The sequence below is a fragment of the Phocoena phocoena genome, chromosome 1 (assembly GCF_963924675.1).
Source record: "Phocoena phocoena chromosome 1, mPhoPho1.1, whole genome shotgun sequence".
Taxonomy (NCBI): domain Eukaryota; kingdom Metazoa; phylum Chordata; class Mammalia; order Artiodactyla; family Phocoenidae; genus Phocoena; species Phocoena phocoena.
The window spans coordinates 17,870,196-17,887,911 of NC_089219.1; the positions used below are offsets into that span (position 1 = coordinate 17,870,196).

The 17,716-nt window shown below is 40.7% G+C and overlaps 1 protein-coding gene across 3 annotated transcripts in view; it reads left to right on the plus strand.

Annotated features, from left to right (window-relative positions):
- KDM1A (lysine demethylase 1A) overlaps positions 1-17,716 on the plus strand; it is a 64,821-nt gene that overhangs the window by 43,141 nt on the left and 3,964 nt on the right. For 2 of the 3 annotated variants that reach the window (XM_065893124.1, XM_065893116.1), the window contains 8 exons: positions 7,278-7,420; positions 7,798-7,888; positions 9,077-9,211; positions 9,973-10,046; positions 11,014-11,125; positions 14,796-14,928; positions 16,741-16,928; positions 17,353-17,467. In XM_065893124.1, the coding sequence (XP_065749196.1) occupies positions 7,278-7,420; positions 7,798-7,888; positions 9,077-9,211; positions 9,973-10,046; positions 11,014-11,125; positions 14,796-14,928; positions 16,741-16,928; positions 17,353-17,467 (991 nt within the window). Of the gene's footprint in view, positions 1-4,606; positions 4,619-7,277; positions 7,421-7,797; positions 7,889-9,076; positions 9,212-9,972; positions 10,047-11,013; positions 11,126-14,795; positions 14,929-16,740; positions 16,929-17,352; positions 17,468-17,716 lie in introns of all 3 variants that reach the window. The other variant, XM_065893108.1, reaches the window with a different exon arrangement.

Here is a 17,716-nt window from a genome sequence, read left to right on the forward strand (position 1 = left end):
TTTGTCAACGAAAGAAGTGGTGGTGCATTTAGTTTATGTTCTGGCATAAGCTCCTTATCTCACCAGGACCAGCCCTTTGAGTAGCATTTTGGTACACAGTTGTTAAGCTGGTGTGTGGTTTTCAGCATTTTGTTGTCATTCAACTCTGATCTTTATAGGATTTTTCTAGGTTTGTTTGTTTGTATTTGGTGAAGCAGCCAAATGGTAAGGAGGATTCTTTAAGCATTCTCAAATTTGGGAAAAAATTCTTTGCAGCTTTGAGTTCTGCTTGCCTTAAGTTAGTCAATCAAACATGAGAAGACGTATTAATATTTTTTAATCATGCTGTTCCCAGTGGTCTAGCTCAGAGTAGGAATGGACAACCGGTGACCAGTAGACTGGCTTTTGGCTTATATGACAAGCACTAAGAGCTTATAGCCTGGTTAATTTATGCTTATAATCACAGATATGTGACGTGGCTTTAGAAATCTAAGGAATAGCTCAGTCAGTTGCTTCATTCTCCCATTTTGCAGGGGAAGAATCTAAAGCACATGCATGTTTCCCTGAGATCATTATAGTCAATAAGTTGTAGAGCCAAGGTCCGTTGTCTGGTGTTGCAGCTTTAATGCCCGCACTTGTTCTGTTCTGCCCAGCTGATAGTTCAGGGAAGGTGGGGCAGGGGTGAGTGTGCAGTTCTGACTGCCAGTGTGACTGCATCAGCTGAGTCTCCTTCTCAGAGAGCTTTCTTTTAATAGTTATTCTAAGGAGGCCCACCTAGAGTGATGATATTCACTCAGCCATTGATTTTTCTTCAGTGAACCGTTGAACGAAATGGGATGTGTTCCTCCATTCTCTGTGGATAGCCTCAGTGGAAAAGAGGGTGATTGATTTGATGGTTCTGTTGTTAGTACATAGAAATTAATTATTCCATCCTATACAAGGCCAGAAGTTAACTCAGAGTTATTAATATCATTTGTAATATTGTCTTAAGGACATATCACCATACTCAGCCATTTTGCTGCTATAGAAAAAAAATCATGTAGTAAGTGGTTTTTGTTTTGTTACCTTGTTATTGTTTTAATAACAGTCACAAGAATCCCTGAAAGAGTTTGCCTCTCTCTTCTCTCTGGTCCTGGACTGGCAGCTAGTATATTGAGCTTGTATGTTTGTTTTTGACAAAGGAAGCTTATTTTATGGCTTTGGTTTACTAGAACAGGGCTTTCTAATCTGGTTCTACTATAGGATATTCTTATAAATAGAAGTATCTTCCAAGCCTATAAAAACAATCAGAGGGCTTCCCTGGTGGCGCAGTGGTTGAGAGTCCGCCTGCCGATGCAGGGGACACGGGTTCATGCCCCGGTCTGGGAAGATCCCACATGCCGCGGAGCGGCTGGGCCCGTGAGCCATGGCCGCTGAGCCTGCGCGTCCGGAGCCTGTGCTCCGCAACGGGAGAGGCCACAACAGTGAGAGGCCCGCGTACCGCAAAAACAAAACAAAACAAAATAATCAGAGCTAATAAAGCAGGTGCCCTCAGATTAACTGATGATGGAGTTATCCTCTGAATTATGCAGTTTTAAATAGATATGGGTACGGTTGGGAAATAGGGTAACTCATATCTCAGGAGCATTTTGGGAGTCACCAGTGAGAGGACTGAAAACATGGATTGGTGGGGGAGACTGGAGAAATGACTGTGAGTGTTTTCTGCATCTCCTATATAGCTAGTAACTTGGGGGCTTTAGATTCTAGTTTTGTGTTTGACTTTTTTTGAGTAATGAAAAGGTATCTGAAGTGAGTGAGTGTGTAAGAGAGAGAGACTCTGTGTGTGTGTGTGTGTGATTATTAAGTGAGATCAAAAGACTCAGTAACTACTTAGAGAAACAGAACCTGATTATGAGGAAGAAAGATAACACTTGAAAGGTAACGCATGCCAGGCTTCTTAGAAATACCATTGATTGGATACACTCAGTACCTACCATAACTTAGCAAGTTTCCACTTTTATTCATAGAGAGTGGTGCTTAAGTGGTTATACTTTTGATAGAGGTATCCTGGCCGTTTCAGTTTTCATCTTCCTTTTTGGAAACATCTTTGGTATCTTTAATGAAGTCTTTCTCTACCCTTTAAAATCATGACTGCCAATCCCTGCTTTTTATAAATGTAAAAATCTCATGCCTTCCTTTAATGTTTTTGAAGTTGCAAAATAAGTTTTTTCCCCTCAAATATAGTTATAATACTGACTTTTCTTTTCCAAACTATATTAATTTATTTAACAAGAATTTACTGAGCACCTCTGCTATGTGCTAGAAGTTGCTGGGGTGCACTCCTTAGACATGCCATGTGTGCCTTCTCCACATGGCTTAGTCCCTGCTCTAGGAAAGTCAGTTATTTACATCCCCTAAAAGATTCCTTATGAGGTAAAAGAAGGAGAGGGAGGCAACAGTCTCCATTTATAGAATCACATTGAATTTTATTTGAATTAAGGATATACCTGTTGTCCTTATTCTCCCTTCAGGGTTAATAACAATATCTCATTTCCCTTAGCTATTTGGGAATCTGGGTTAGAAACTCCTCAGATGTAAATTTCTTTTTCCACTAATCTTTCGTTTACCGTAATTGTAGAAGTGCATGGGGATGGGAGAGGTGGAGGTTGACTGTGGCCTCTGTTGGCCAGATTTTGCCATTACAACTTTCTTCAACGTGTAATTCTTTCTGAGCATTTCTCTGGCTAAATCTCAGAACTTTGAGTACCTGGAACCTAGGTACACTTAACTCCATTTTTGCTCTGCTGCTAGAGAACTTATGCAGACTGGAAGTATGACAGATGGGCAATGTTTTTGAAGACCTACCAAGCTTGTGATGATAGAATGCAACCAGAGGTAGAACTAAGGAGAGCTGTCCTTCCTTTGAGATGATTTCTTACAGAATCATGGACTGTGTCCAGAAAGTTGTTTGGCTCTCCCAAAATTTATTCTGCATGAGCCAGTCACACAGGCTTCCCCACCCAGACCATGTTCAGGGATGCTCCATATAATCCATCCTCCATATATGGATGCTGCGTATAATAGGATCAAAACAGTCAGGATTATACCCCATTTAGAGGAGTGAGACTCACCAAATTTTTAGTCTTGAAGGAACCATTTATTTGGAGCCTTTCATTGAGAAATAAATGGTTTTGAAAAATCATAAAATCCGTTTCAAGCAATAGCCTTTTTGTTTGATTCTTTGCTAGGAAACTGTATCAAAGGTCCTTTCCCGAAAGACTGCTTCTTCGTTTGCTGTTATGTGTTGTCACTGTGTTGTAATAAAAAATCCAGCTGCGTAAAATGTGGTGCTTAAGCCTTGGTAATCATTTGCTGAGTTCCTTTCTGAGGATGCAATTTAAGAATATACAATAGAACAGTCAGGTCAGGGCTTCCCTGGTGGCGCAGTGGTTGAGGGTCCGCCTGCTGATGCAGGGGACACGGGTTCGTGCCCCGGTCCGGGAGGATCCTGCATGCCGCGGAGCAACTAAGCCCGTGTGTCACAACTACTGAGCCTGTGCTCTAGAGCCTGTGAGCCACAACTACTGAGCCCGTGTGCCGCAACTACTGAAGCCCACACACCTAGAGCCCCTGCTCCACAAGAGAAGCCACCACAATGAGAAGCCTGCGCGCCACAACAAAGAGTAGCCCCCGCTCGCAGCAACTAGAAAAAGCCCACGCAGCAACGAAGACCCAACGCAGCCAAAAATAAAAATAAATAAATAAATTTATTTTCTAAAAAAAGAATGAATGGTCAGGTTAAACTAAAATTATTGTGACTTGTGTTAGAGATTGCCAGTATTTCAACATCCTTTCATAATTATTTGTGGAACTAACAGAGTCCAAGGGTTCTCACCAAAGGGAAAGAAGTGACCTGAAACAGGTATGTAGGGGGTGCTTAGGGTAGTCAGTTGCTAAAGTTCTTGTCATTGTCTGAGTGTGTCAAGTAGAATATATCTAATAGATTAACTTTAGAAACAGAGTCAAGGTTTAAATACATCAAAAACACATTTTAGTTTTCTCCCAGTCAGTATTGGTGTCCTAATAGACAAGTATTTTATTTACTATTTTCCAAATATTTCTTTAATTTTAAAGCGTAATTTTAAAATTAATGGGAAAAAATCCAGGTTTCAAAGCTACCCCTGGTGTCACTGACAACATTCCTATAACTGCTTAGCAGAAAATGGATGGGACCTGACTGCTGACGGGAGCCCTGAGTTAGAGGGGGTGTCCTGGAGATGCAGTCATGTCATTCTGGTATCAGATGCAGCAGTGATCTTTTGGTTTGGTGTTTGTTTGGTTTGATTGTTGTTCTTTTTCTCTTGTACTGAATTTTGCTTATTCCTCTCTGCTTTCTGCACTGTCTCCCTTTACCACCCCCACCCAAAGTGCCTTTCTTTTGCCCATTTCTGTGCCTTGACTCTCTCATTTTAGTCTCTGTACAGTCTGTTCCTTATCTCTGTGGTAGTTGCAGCTTCTGAGCTCACAACGCTTCTGTCATGCTGTGTGTTTAAAGCCTTGATTTTACTGCCGTCTTAAAAACGAAACTTGGCTTGGCTGTGGGCTCTTATTTACAGTTTATTTCTCTCTCTGCTGCACTGGTTAAAAGGACACTGTCAAGGTATTTTTCTTTCATAATTTTTCAATTCATTTTCCTCACTGTTTACAGTAACCCATTAAAAGCTTGAGACTTAAATCTTTCCCTTCCAAAGATCCCGTCCATCATACATTCCCACTGGTTTGTTGTTGTAGAGTTGCACCTGTATGTTGGGCTGGTGCCATTTGAGTATTTGTCATTGAAAGCGCATGTAAAAAGTCAAGTTTTTTGTCGGGGATGTGGGTGGACTAAAGGGGAAAGTGTAACGAATCAAGTGGGCTGCTCAGCAAACAGAGGGAAGAAACAAAAGTTCAAATTTGGTCCCTCTAACCTTGACAGTGTCCCTTTAAATATTTCTGTACCACACACCCTGGACCCCAGATACTGAGCCTTTGAGTGCTGTGTACTTTTTCACTATGAACTTCCCTATGTAACTGTCACTCTAGCTGTAAAGATTAGAGCTTGTCTAAAGCAAGCCATCCAGTTGACACTGGAAGAGCTTTAATCTGTACCATTTGCAAACTTGGCGTATTGGCACTTTCTATCCTATTGTAGAGGAATATGTGATCTGGCCCCTCTTGCTGCTATAGCATCCTCCTGCTAGGCATTTTAGAAGCCACATGTAGAAATATCACCATTTGTACTCCAGGAAAAGCAGTCATTCATATTGCATCTGTGATCAGTGAAGATCTCATAACTTTGTAGATTTCATATTGAAAATGTGATTGTTTCCTTTTTAAAGGAGCACCAAATTTAGAACCATCTTTTGTAACATCACTGCGGGAATTAACACCAAGCAAAATTTCAGCATTGCTTTGAGCTGTTCTTTATGTGACCATCATATATAGAGTATATGTAACTGACGGGAAAGTAAATGAAATTCCTGACAAGAGGGTCACTTCCATCAGCTCTGATAGCTGTGTAATCAAAACAAGTAGCGATGTCACCAAGAGCTCCTTTCTTTGGCCCTGGACTTGAATGGGTAGGTCAGATGTGTTTGATCCACCAAGTCCTAGGTACCACCCTGATATATAAATGGCACCAAGCATCTAAAGCCTGATTCACTGCCTTATTTCTCAACATAAACCAAAAGATTCTCAGGGGTTTCTATTTCTAAGGCTAAGGGGGATTCTCTAATTCATAAAGATTTCCTGATCTCTCCCATGTGTGATCTTTTAGAACTTGATGCTTTAAAATATTATTTTGATTGAATTAGTTATAGTGTCTTGTCATCATTTATAGTTCCAAAGGAGAGTTGCAGTCCTTTTCCCTTTGTTTTGGTGCAGATTATACTTCTCACCATATTCTTTCTGGCTATACCATGGCTCATCTGATAAGAGTTAGTGTGTGGCTCATCAGTGAAGGGGCAGAGGCTAGTGCTTCGAAAGCATCCATTGAACTGGGAAGGGCAGAACTGAAGGAGTTGCAGATGAGAAGCAGAGTTTTACTGTCATGATCTTGTCCATAATAGTTACCTCTAATTGTAGATCATTCTTCCTCAGCCTTAGTGATTATTAGGGCTTACTTTCATGTTTTGTTTTCTTGTTACCAATTTTAGGTTGATGGTAAAGTGAAAATCCGAATTTTGAATCCTGTTTCCCAGTTGGTGCCTAGCGCCTTTTTTTTTTTTTTTAATGTATTTATTTGGCTGTGCTGGCTCTTAGTTGTGGCACGCGGGATCTTCGTTGCCGCACGTGGGATCTTTCGTTGTGGCATGCGGGATCTAGTTCCCTGACCAGGGATTGAACCCAGGCCCCCTGCATTGGGAGCACAGAGTCTTGACCACTGGACCACCAGGGAAGTCCCGATGCCTAGCTTTTTATGGCAAGAGATGCTTGCCTTAGACATGCTTTTTCCTTCTTGCTGTTCCCATGAATTCAGCAATAGGATTGTAGATACAGTTCACTTTGGGGCTGAATTAAGCAGTAGCAGAGGAATTTGTGTCAGCTAACTGATGGTATCACTAGGTAGGGGCACAGCAGGGATTAGGAGCATGGTCTTGCAGCTTGATGATCTGCTTTGCAATCTGTTCTCTTACTCCACAGTAGTGAGCCAGACCTGGTACCTCAGTCACTCATAGTCTAAGAGCATTGGATATTCAACTCTGAACTTAATTGGTGCCATAAAACACTATTACTCTGAGAAAGAATTAAGATGCTGTTGTGTTCTTATTAATAGCCATGAATTTCACTTCTCTCTTCCCTACTCCTACCTGAAATTGTCGTCTTTGAGGGGAAGCAGATACCTTGGGCTTATTTTTTCATCCTGTCCTTATTCTGGAAGGTGCTCAGGTGTGTTAACATAGTCTTTGTTCTCTGGGACTTCTCCAGTGTGTTGTCTGCATGTCAGCCCAGCTTATCTCAGTGCATGTCAACTCCAGGGCATCTTGTGCTCCACATGACTTCACTCAGCACCAATGTGAATCCTGTGGCTGTTAATAGAGGTAGAGTCCCAGCTCTGAGGGCAAAATCGTGAGAATAGGAAAATATCTGGGCTGAAACATTTCATATCTCATTTAATGGAATTGACCACTTCATAGAAAAGACAGTTTGAATCATTGTCCTCAAAGGTTTCCCCTTTGAGATACATATTTTGACCTTTTAAACTGTAGAGCATTTGTGTTTTCACGGATGGTTATGTTTAGTCGTGTAAGGACCAACTCTGCCATACTTCAAATTTTCAGGTTCCTAAAGAGAAAGATGAAATGGTAGAGCAAGAGTTTAACCGGTTGCTAGAAGCTACATCTTACCTTAGTCATCAACTAGACTTCAATGTCCTCAATAATAAGCCTGTGTCCCTTGGCCAGGCATTGGAAGTTGTCATTCAGTAAGTACTTTGATACCGCTTGTTGTATTATAGATTCCGTTTATAGATTTGCTATTTAATGTTTAAAGTTTTCATCAAATCTTATTTGAGCTAGTTTTCACTTATTTTCTTGTGAAATAGTTAAATCCAAAAGTAAAGCTATTTAAAATAATTACATGATCCTTAAGGCTCTCTGGATTGTAAAATTCATGTCTTTTATGGTATTGAATTAACTGTATTTAACATAGCCTAGAAAATAATTTGCCACCAGCCAACTTTCTTATTCCAAAGTATTAGAAATTTTAGAGGGCCTTGATGCCATCAAATGTTTCTGATGGGCACCTGTCTTACTCAGCAAGGCTGGCTGTGTGGCCAGAGCATATATATTATCTCTTCAGGTTGCAAGAAAAGCATGTCAAAGATGAGCAGATTGAACATTGGAAGAAGATAGTGAAAACTCAGGAGGAACTGAAAGAACTTCTTAATAAGGTGAAATTTTATATTTTTTCATAGCTGAAGATGCATCAGTAGGGGGAAAGGCCTTTAATTTAGAAATTTAAAAGCATTTCTGGTTTTTTTTCTCCATGGGAGAGAAAGTCTGCACAGCTCATTATTGTTAAGAAAATAATGACTAGCAAAAGGCACTGTATTATCTGTCAGTCTTCCTGTATGGCATTATTGGTAAATTGATGCTGGGGGAAATAGATCTTTCCTGTGTCAGGTGGCTGTTGCCTGTTGCAAAGCTGGCCTAGTGCCCTCTGCTGAAGTCTAGGATGAGAAGGAGATCAGCTGCGCTGGGGTGAAGTTCCCACTGATGAAGACAACATGTCAGCAGCCAGTACCATAATTCATTGGCATAATTATTTCACTTGAGGTGCCAATATGTGGTACCTATAGGGGGGCCTTTGTTTATGCCACCTTCCAGAGCCCCAGCTCCAGATTGGGAAACCATTTGTTTCTCCTCATCCTGCCAGCTGCAAACTTGGGGGCTTTATGATGCAAAATCTGGGTGCATCTTGTGACTGGACTCTTGCCTCATTCTCTCACTGTACCTCATTTCTTCATCTTGTCAAATGAAGAGGTCTCTGGCACACCTTCTTCATGGATTGTGGTATGGATGAAGTGAGAAGAGTGGCTAGAACATGGCCAGCTGGTGTGAAGCTCCCAGTCTCAAGCTTTAACCTTCACCCTAGTCTTGTGTAGCACCACCAGAAATCCGAAAAAACTAACATTGGGAATGGTTCTTTAAGGTTCTTTGTGCGATGATTCGACCTTTTACATATTTAAAAAACAAATCATGACAATTTGTTTCCCAAAGCAATAAGTTTAATTGGAGACAGTTTGTTTTTCCTGGTAGTTAATTTTTAATTAATTATATATTTTTATTAATGGGACATTCCTAGTTCTCCCATTTGTTTTGGAAGACAGAGCCAATCCTCCTTATCTGATAGTGATGTGATACCTCTATGTTGAGCCATATAGGATTTTTTCCTGTTTTAAAATGTCATTAAAAATATTTTTTTTAATATCATGATTTGGAAGAGGTATTTAAGAATTCTATAGACCTTGCAGTATAACCCTGTTTTGGTATAATAGCAGTTTAGGGGAGGAACCAAAGTACATGCTTTGGTGATCAATTACTGTCTGGAATGGTAAATTTGTATTTTTCCCTCTTAGATGGTAAATTTAAAAGAGAAAATTAAAGAACTTCATCAGCAATACAAAGAAGCATCTGAAGTCAAGCCACCCAGAGATATCACTGCTGAGTTCTTAGTGAAAAGCAAACACAGGGATCTAACTGCCTTATGCAAGGTATACATACATGCCTCATTGGTTTTAACTTGGGATCCTAAGAAATAGTATAGATCCGGGAAACTTTGGAAAAGAGAGAGCCACTAGCCAATCACAGGTGCCTGTAGTAAGAAGAAGAAGAGGGTTTGGTACACAGGAGCTGTGGGAACTTAATGGGTTAATTTTGTCTGCTTTTTCTGCAGAATTCCTGCCTTGTTTTCACAGTGTCATCCTTTAGCTTACCCACATTTCAGTTTAGCCCTCTGTCATAGTTTATCTCTGACAATTTAAAATAATGATAATGAACATGGACTTCAGAGTTATTGAATGGAGTCAAACTGTCTGGTTGAAATCCCTAACTTAGTATCTCCTAGCCATGTGACCTTAGACTCCTTAGTCACCTCATCTGTGACATGGTGTTAGTACTACCTCACTTGTAGGGGGCGTGAAGTGGTTATTCCATGCTCGGGACACAGTAAACGCACCAGAAGTGGTAGTCACTATTCTTTTTCATCCTTACTGTGTAGCATACTAGTATGTTTCTTTATTTCCTCCTTCTGCATCCTCCCCCACCCCCCTCAGTCTTAATTCTAGGCTAACATTGTAACTTGTCTCCAAGAACAACCATCCCTGAGCCCTGACCCAACCTCTAGCCTTCAGCTAAGGCACACTTGTAGATTAACCTGAACAGGGATATGGTCCAGGCCTTACACCCTGTGGTATAATTAACTAGGTGGGTCTCTGACCCATCAAGATCAACCCAGTTCTCTTAATTTTATCAGGAATATGATGAATTAGCTGAAACACAAGGAAAGCTAGAAGAAAAACTTCAAGAATTGGAAGCCAATCCCCCAAGGTAAGGAAAACACAAACGCTCAGAAAGATAGCTTTGGGCTTCCCTGGTGGTGCAGTGGTTGAGCGTCTGCCTGCCAATGCAGGGGACGCAGGTTCGTGCCCTGGTCTGGGAAGATCCCACATGCCGTGGAGCGGCTGGGCCCGTGAGCCATGGCCGCTGAGCCTGTGCGTCTGGAGCCTGTGCCCCGCAATGGGAGAGGCCACAACAGTGAGAGGCCCGCGTACCACAAAAAAAAAAAAAAAAAAAAAAAAAGAAAGATAGCTTTTACTGTTCCTTCTGTTAGATTTAAAAGAAAAATTACAAAGCACCCTGGGCTTTTATTTATGTTCAGTGAATGTATTGTAAATTGTTTAATGAATGGAAGGTATCTGTGCACATAGGACTGTTTGTCAGGTTCCTTAATCCTCTGCTCTTATATTTTAATGTGTAACGGTGTCCTAGATACTTGAATCTAGGTATCTTTTTTTAAAAGATAGCCTTTTCCCATAAGATTTGATACATGAATGAAAATTGTCTTTGAGTGGTGTAGAAGGTGGTATTGCTTTAAACTCTTCACCTCTTACATGGTGACAGTGTGCTGCATGTTGCATCCAGCCTCCACATACATCTACTCTTTTCTGTAGTCAGGGATGCTACCCATTCTTGCTTAAAAAAAAAAAGTCCATGCTTTATTCAAAATATAAAACAAAAAAAAATTTTTTAAGTAAGCTTTTATAATGCAAGGTAACAGTATAAAGAAGACTTTTTTTTTTCCCGGAATTACAGTCAGGCCTTTGCTTTATGCAGTAAGCTTGGCCTGCTCTAGGCAGCGGGAATAAAGGACTTAATAAAACAGATACGGTCCTGCTTTTTGACTTAGAATTTCTTCACATAAGGCATAGTCCCACTGAGATCATCCACATCAGCCCATTGAGAATCGTAGTAATGTCCTTTAATAACCTTGTGCTCCTTTGTTCTCATTTTGCAGTGATGTGTATCTCTCGTCAAGAGACAGACAAATACTTGACTGGCATTTTGCAAATCTTGAATTTGCTAATGCCACACCTCTCTCTACACTTTCCCTTAAACATTGGGATCAGGTAAAATTCCCTTACCATGTATTTTGTTGCACATATCTTTGAGAGGGCTCCTAAGATAAACTGTTAATTTGTTTGTATGTGTGTTTTTAAACAGTTTTATTAAGATATAATTTATATTCAATAACACTCGCCTATTTTAAGTGAGCAATTTGATGTTTTGCCAGACTTACATAGTCATGAACCACCACACCCACAATTAAGATACAGAACATTTCTGTCACCCTGAAAAGTCCTCTTTTCCCTTTGCAGTCAGTCCCCAGCCCTCCTGCTCCTGGCCCTACGCAACCACTGATTTGCTTTCTGTCACTATAGTTTTGCTTTTTCTAGAATTGCATGTAAATTGGACCATACAGTATATAATTGTACAGTATGTAGCCTTTTGTCTGTACCTTTTTTTGATTTTGAGATTCATTGTTGTTGTGTATATCAATAGTTTGTTTCTTTTTGTTGTTTAGTAATATTCATATCCATTGTATGGATACGGCCACAGAATGTACCCATTCACTGATACATGGACAGACATTTAGGTTGTTTCGTTTTTGGCTATAAATGATTGAAGCTACTGTGAACGTTCATGTCTTTCTCTTGGGTAAATATCTAGAAGTAAAATATTTGGGTCTGTGGGAAGTAGATTTTTAACTTTATAAGAAACTTCCAAACGGTTTTCCACATCTCATTCTCAGCAGCAGTAGTATATGCCCGCCCCAGTTGCTCCATAACCTCACCAACACCTGGTATCGCCAGTTTTTAAAATTTTAACCATTTTAATGGTTGTATAGTAGTTTTTCATTGTGGTTTTAATTTGCATTCCTTTGATGACTAGTAATGGTGAAGCATCTTTTCATGTGCTGATTGGCCATTCATATGTCAATTATTTGGTGAAAAGTCTGTTCAGAGCTTTTGCCTATTTAAAAAAATCTGTCACAACATTGTTAATCAACTATACTCCAATATAAAATAAAAAGTTAAAAAAATTAAATTTATAAAACAGTTGTTTGTCCTCTTGTAAGAGTTCATTATGGTCTGTAAATTCTGGATACAGTTCCTTTGTCAGATTTATGTTTTGAAAATACTTTCTTCCAGTCTACAACTGGCGTTTTCATTTTCTAAATGGTATCTTTCAAAGAGCAAAAGTTTTTAATTTTATGAAGTCCTGTTTATCAACTCTTTCTTTAGGCTTTGTGCTTTTTGTGTCCTGAAAAATCTTTGTCTAAACTGGGATTGCAAAAATTTTCTCCTGTTTTCTTCCTGAAGTTTTATGAGCTTAGCTCTTATGTTAGGTCTATGACCCATTTTTTTTTTTTTTTTTTAAAACATCTTTATTGGGGTATAATTGCTTTACAATGGTGTGTTAGTTTCTGCTTTACAACAAAGTGAATCAGCTATACATATACATATGTTCCCATATGTCTTCCCTCTTGCGTTTCCCTCCCTCCCACTCTCCCCATCCCACCCTTCCAGGCTGTCACAAAGCACCGAGCTAATATCCCTGTGCCTTGCGGCTGCTTCCCCCCAGCTATCTACCTTACTACGTTTGTTAGTGTGTATATGTCCATGACTCTCTCTTGCCCTGTATGACCCATTTTGAGTTAAATTTTTGTATATAGGGCTTCCCTGGTGGTGCGGTGGTTGAGAGTCCGCCTGCCGATGCAGGGGACATGGGTTCGTGCCCCGGTCCGGGAAGATCCCACGTGCCGCGGAGCGGCTGGGCCCGTGAGCCATGGCCGCTGGGCCTGCGCGTCCGGAGCCTGTGCTCTGCAACGGGAGAGGCCACAACAGTGAGAGGCCCGCGTACCAGAAAAAAAAAAAAAAATTTGTGTATAGTGAGAGGTGAGGTAGGGTTCATATTTTTCTATATGGTTATCTAATTAAGTATTCTAGCACCATCTTTTTTCCTTATTTGTTTTGGAGCCTTTGTTGAAAATCAGTTCTTCCATTCAATATCTGTCTATCCATATGCCACTGTCACACTGTCTTGATTACTTTTGCTTTATAGTACATCTTGAAATCAGGTAGTATAAGTTCTTCATCTTTGTTCTTTTTTGAAAGTGTTTTGACTATTTTAGATCTATAAAGTTTTAGAATCAGCTTATCAGTCTCTTCAAAAAAATACCTTCTGGGATTGTCATCTTAACAATAGTGAGTCTTCTAATCCTTGAACATGGTATATCTCTCCATTTTTTTAGGTTTCCTTTAATTTATCTCAGCAGTACTTTATAGTTCTCAGTGTACCAGTCTTACACACATCTTTTGTTAAATTATTTTTAAGTGTTTTCAGTGTGATTTACTCTTGAACTAGTGAGAAATCACCATGTTTCTTAGATGCTGAATGGACCTCTAAATCTGAGACTTTGGCCAGACTTAAGATTGTATAGAAGTAAATATTATATTTTGCTTACATATTTTCATTTTCATTATACATTTTCCTAGTAAAATTATTTTTACTTCTTCATCTTCAGGTTATGTCCTGGTATTCTTTAGAATTTGAATTTGGCAAGGATTGCACTTGCTTGTGGTACAAATCTTGTAGAATATCCAGTTTCTTTATGGTTTTTCATGTAAATACTAAATTACCTCTAGTCACTGATGTATCATTTGATGTTGCAATATGTATTCATCTGTAATCGTATTAAATTTTGAATGTAGGTGATGTGAATTGATCCATATGGGGAACAAATGAGTCAGTCACTAAGTAGTGAGAGTTGTGCTGCCAGCCCAGTATATTTTTATCTAATTCCTAAGAATCGTGGTATGTTTTCCCCAGGAGTTTCATGAAATTAGAAATATCAACTAGCCTTCAGAAGTTTCTCTATTTGGAAAAGTTTTCAGTAAATTCAAAGACATGAAATCATTTTGGGAATTCTTCCAGGCCAAATCTTGACTTCTTTATGGATTATCTTGGGCGAATCTTTATAATCCTAGATTACGTCTGGTTTGACCAACTTTAGTTTTGGAAGTCTTCCTCAACTTTAAAACCTGTAAGTTTAAGCCATAAAAACTGATTTTGCTGTTATGTAGAAGAAAATGTAATTAGGATGGTGAATCTGATATCCTACCACATCTATAGTGCATACAAAAGCCAAACAAACTTTTATGGTATCATCTGAATTTACTGAATAAGCTTCCTTCCCTCTCCTGCCCGCCGTGGGTAGTCTGGACTTGGTGGTGTAGGACTGTGATGATAAAAAGTCTATCACAGAAAAAACGAAACTGCCCTAATCTCACTGCCCAGAGACAGCTATTACTGACATTCTGGCGTTTTTTCTGTTTTCCCTTTAGTTTCCTGGGGCAGCTGTAGTGGAAGACTGAGTGATTATTCTTTAATTTCTGTCTTAGAATATTGACTTTACACAAGCTGGTGTTTTTTCAGTGTTATTTTATAGGACTCAATATAAATGGTATAAGTTAGATTAAGAAAGTGTGAGGGCTTCCCTGGTGGCGCAGTGGTTGGGAGTCCGCCTGCCAATGCAGGGGACACGGGTTCGTGCCCCCGTCCGGGAAGATCCCACATGCCGCAGAGCGGCTGGGCCCGTGAGCCATGGCCGCTGAGCCTGCGCATCCAGAGCTTGTGCTCCGCAACGGGAGAGGCCACAACAGTGAGAGGGCCGCGTACCGCAAAAAAAAAAAAAAAAAGAAAGTGTGAAAATATGTTCTTTTCTGTCTTCTTTAGGATGATGACTTTGAGTTTACTGGCAGCCACCTGACAGTGAGGAATGGCTACTCATGTGTGCCTGTGGCTTTAGCAGAAGGCCTGGACATTAAACTGAATACAGCGGTTCGGCAGGTTCGCTACACAGCTTCAGGTACGTCTTTACTGGTAAGATAAATCTCTTACTTTGAAACATGATACTGATCTTTCGTTGAGTTTGACCTACAGAAAAAAATTTAGGTACATCTCCTGATAGAATGTCTCATAAACTATGATTCCTGAATTTAAAATTTTGCATTTACAAAAGTACTGAGGCTATAGAGCCTTTAGAGGCTCTGACCCCATCATAGTATAAACCAGAAAATTGGGGCAATTTTTAGAGTCTCCAGTTTGTGCATATTAGTTTGGTATTATAGTAAACAGCCAGGGAGTTTGGATCTAATTTTGCTAAGTATGCTCTTAAATACCAGGATTTGGGCCCCTAGGGCTTCCAGTGGGACCCACCCCTTGTATTTCACCATCTGCATCTTGGTTTTTGGCTTTTCCTGTTCAGGCAGGCTAACTGCTTAGGCTGGTTTCTCATTCTGGGAGCAGTTTTGCTGATAGGTTGACTTCAGAGATGAAATTGCCCTGTGATTCCTTTGGCAGTAGGCTCTGTGCTCATTACTGCTGCTTTCAGGGTGCATTTCATGTGGAGTGCAGAGAGCCCATCATCCACCCACCTTTGGAATTAATAGTCTTGAACTCCTTAAGAAAGCTAGTCACCCCCGCTCTCTAAGGGCTCTCATGACTAGTGGAGATGTGGCCAGCAGTCTTGCCTTCCATGGCCCCTTTTCTAGAGTTGCTGAGATCACCACAGATCATTTTTTTAACAACCAGTGAAACAGTTTGGGGTTTTTGGGGTTTTCTTTTTTTTTTTTTTTTTTTTGCAGTACGCGGGCCTCTCACTGTTGTAGCCTCTCCTGTTGTGGAGCACAGGCTCCGGACGCACAGGCTCAGCCGCCACGGCTCACCAGCCCAGCCCCTCCGCGGCATGTGGGAGCTTCCCGGACCGGGGCACGAACCTGTGTTCCCTGCATCGGCAGGCGGACTCTCAACCACTGCGCCACCAGGGAAGCCCCTAGTGTAACAGTTTTTGATTTTAGTTTTCCCTTCAGAGGCAGCTTCTGGCTGCTGGTGTTGAGAAGATCTACAGGCTTAAATAGCCATTTGCAGGCAGGTGGAGAACAGTGAGACTAGCTTTTGTGTCATTTTCCCTAATTCTGTGGCCACAGAAAATGGGCGTGTATGGAGCTGTCATACTTACTTTGAGCTATCTATGTATTTTTCAGAAATTATGTAAAGAGGCATTTACTGAAGAAAAAATTGAACACAAATGAGGGAGAATTACATTAACCTACTTTCAGTACCTTTTCTGTGGTCAGCTTTGAGCTCATTCACTTCCTGGCAAGCTAAGTATCACTGTATATTCTCAGGGATAGCATGCTCTGTGGTTTTAGGCTGCATCCCTTAGATCGGCACCACAAGCTTCTGATATCATTCTTCTTTTGGTCCTTAGTGAGCGCCTAACCACAGTGGAGAGATATTGGTTCTATCAGGATAGGCATTTTACTCTTAATTTTGGTCTAAATTTACTTAACTTTGGTAAATGATAAGGTCCTATTATTAGTCCAAAAGATCCCCGGTGTATCAGTCGGGAAGGGGGGTAGTATGGTGGTAGAGATCGAGGACTCTGAAGTTGACTGTTGGGTTTAAATCCTGGCACTTGTTACATGTATGGCCTTAGACAAGTTACTTCACCTCTGCCTCAGTTTTCTTTTGTAGAAAATGAGCAGAACTGACTTCACAAACTTGTAGTAAGAATTAACTGAGACAGCATGTAGCTTCTCCTGTGCACTAAATGTTCAGTACCCTTGTCATTATCATCCTTATCACCAATAAAACGTTTTTCCTCTAACCTGTCTAGGATGTGAGGTGATAGCTGTGAATACCCGCTCCACAAGCCAGACGTTTATTTATAAGTGTGATGCAGTTCTCTGTACCCTTCCCTTGGGTGTGTTGAAGCAGCAGCCACCAGCTGTTCAGTTTGTGCCGCCTCTTCCTGAATGGAAAACATCTGCGGTCCAAAGGATGGGATTTGGCAACCTTAACAAGGTAACTTGCCCTAGGTACCTCTCTACATACCCAGTGTACAAATATCAGTCTGATTGCCCTCCACTTAGAAAGGAGAGAGGTTTGCGTTTTTGAACATTTTGCTGTGCTCTCAACTCTGTGATATCAGGGTGAGGCCTGTCAGTGCATTCACTTTAGTACCTAATTATATATAAAGTATCCATGAGGACTGTCTTCTGGGGTCACTTCTCAAACCCAAGCCTATAAAAAGAGTGCTAAATGTCTTCCTAAGTAGTACACTTATAATAGGGCTTTCTAGGCTTATACTGAGAGTAGATTAGAAGGAACTTACTTTAGTAAAAGGTCTGAGGAAGAAGTACTTCCTGCTGAGGCACAGCTGTGCTTAGCTTAAAGCCATGTTCTCTGAGTGCTGGCACCAGCTTATGCGCTGCTTTTTTACAAATAGGTCGTGTTGTGTTTTGACCGGGTATTCTGGGATCCAAGTGTCAATTTGTTCGGACATGTTGGCAGTACGACTGCCAGCAGGGGTGAGCTCTTCCTCTTCTGGAACCTCTATAAAGGTAACGGCTTTCTAGTTTTAATCTTTTTACATCCTTATAGGAATAGAGAATTAGGAATATTATACCTGCCTTCAAGGAGCTCACAACCTAGTGGGGGATACAGTAAAGAGGCTGGCAGCCTCAGAACAGGGCAAGAAGTAGAGGAGTGAGAGTGAAAGCCAAGGCACTGCAAGAGAAAACATAGAAGAAGAAATCAACTCAGCCAGGGGCTCGGGCTCAGGCCTAGGGAAACTTCCTTGTATTCCTCAT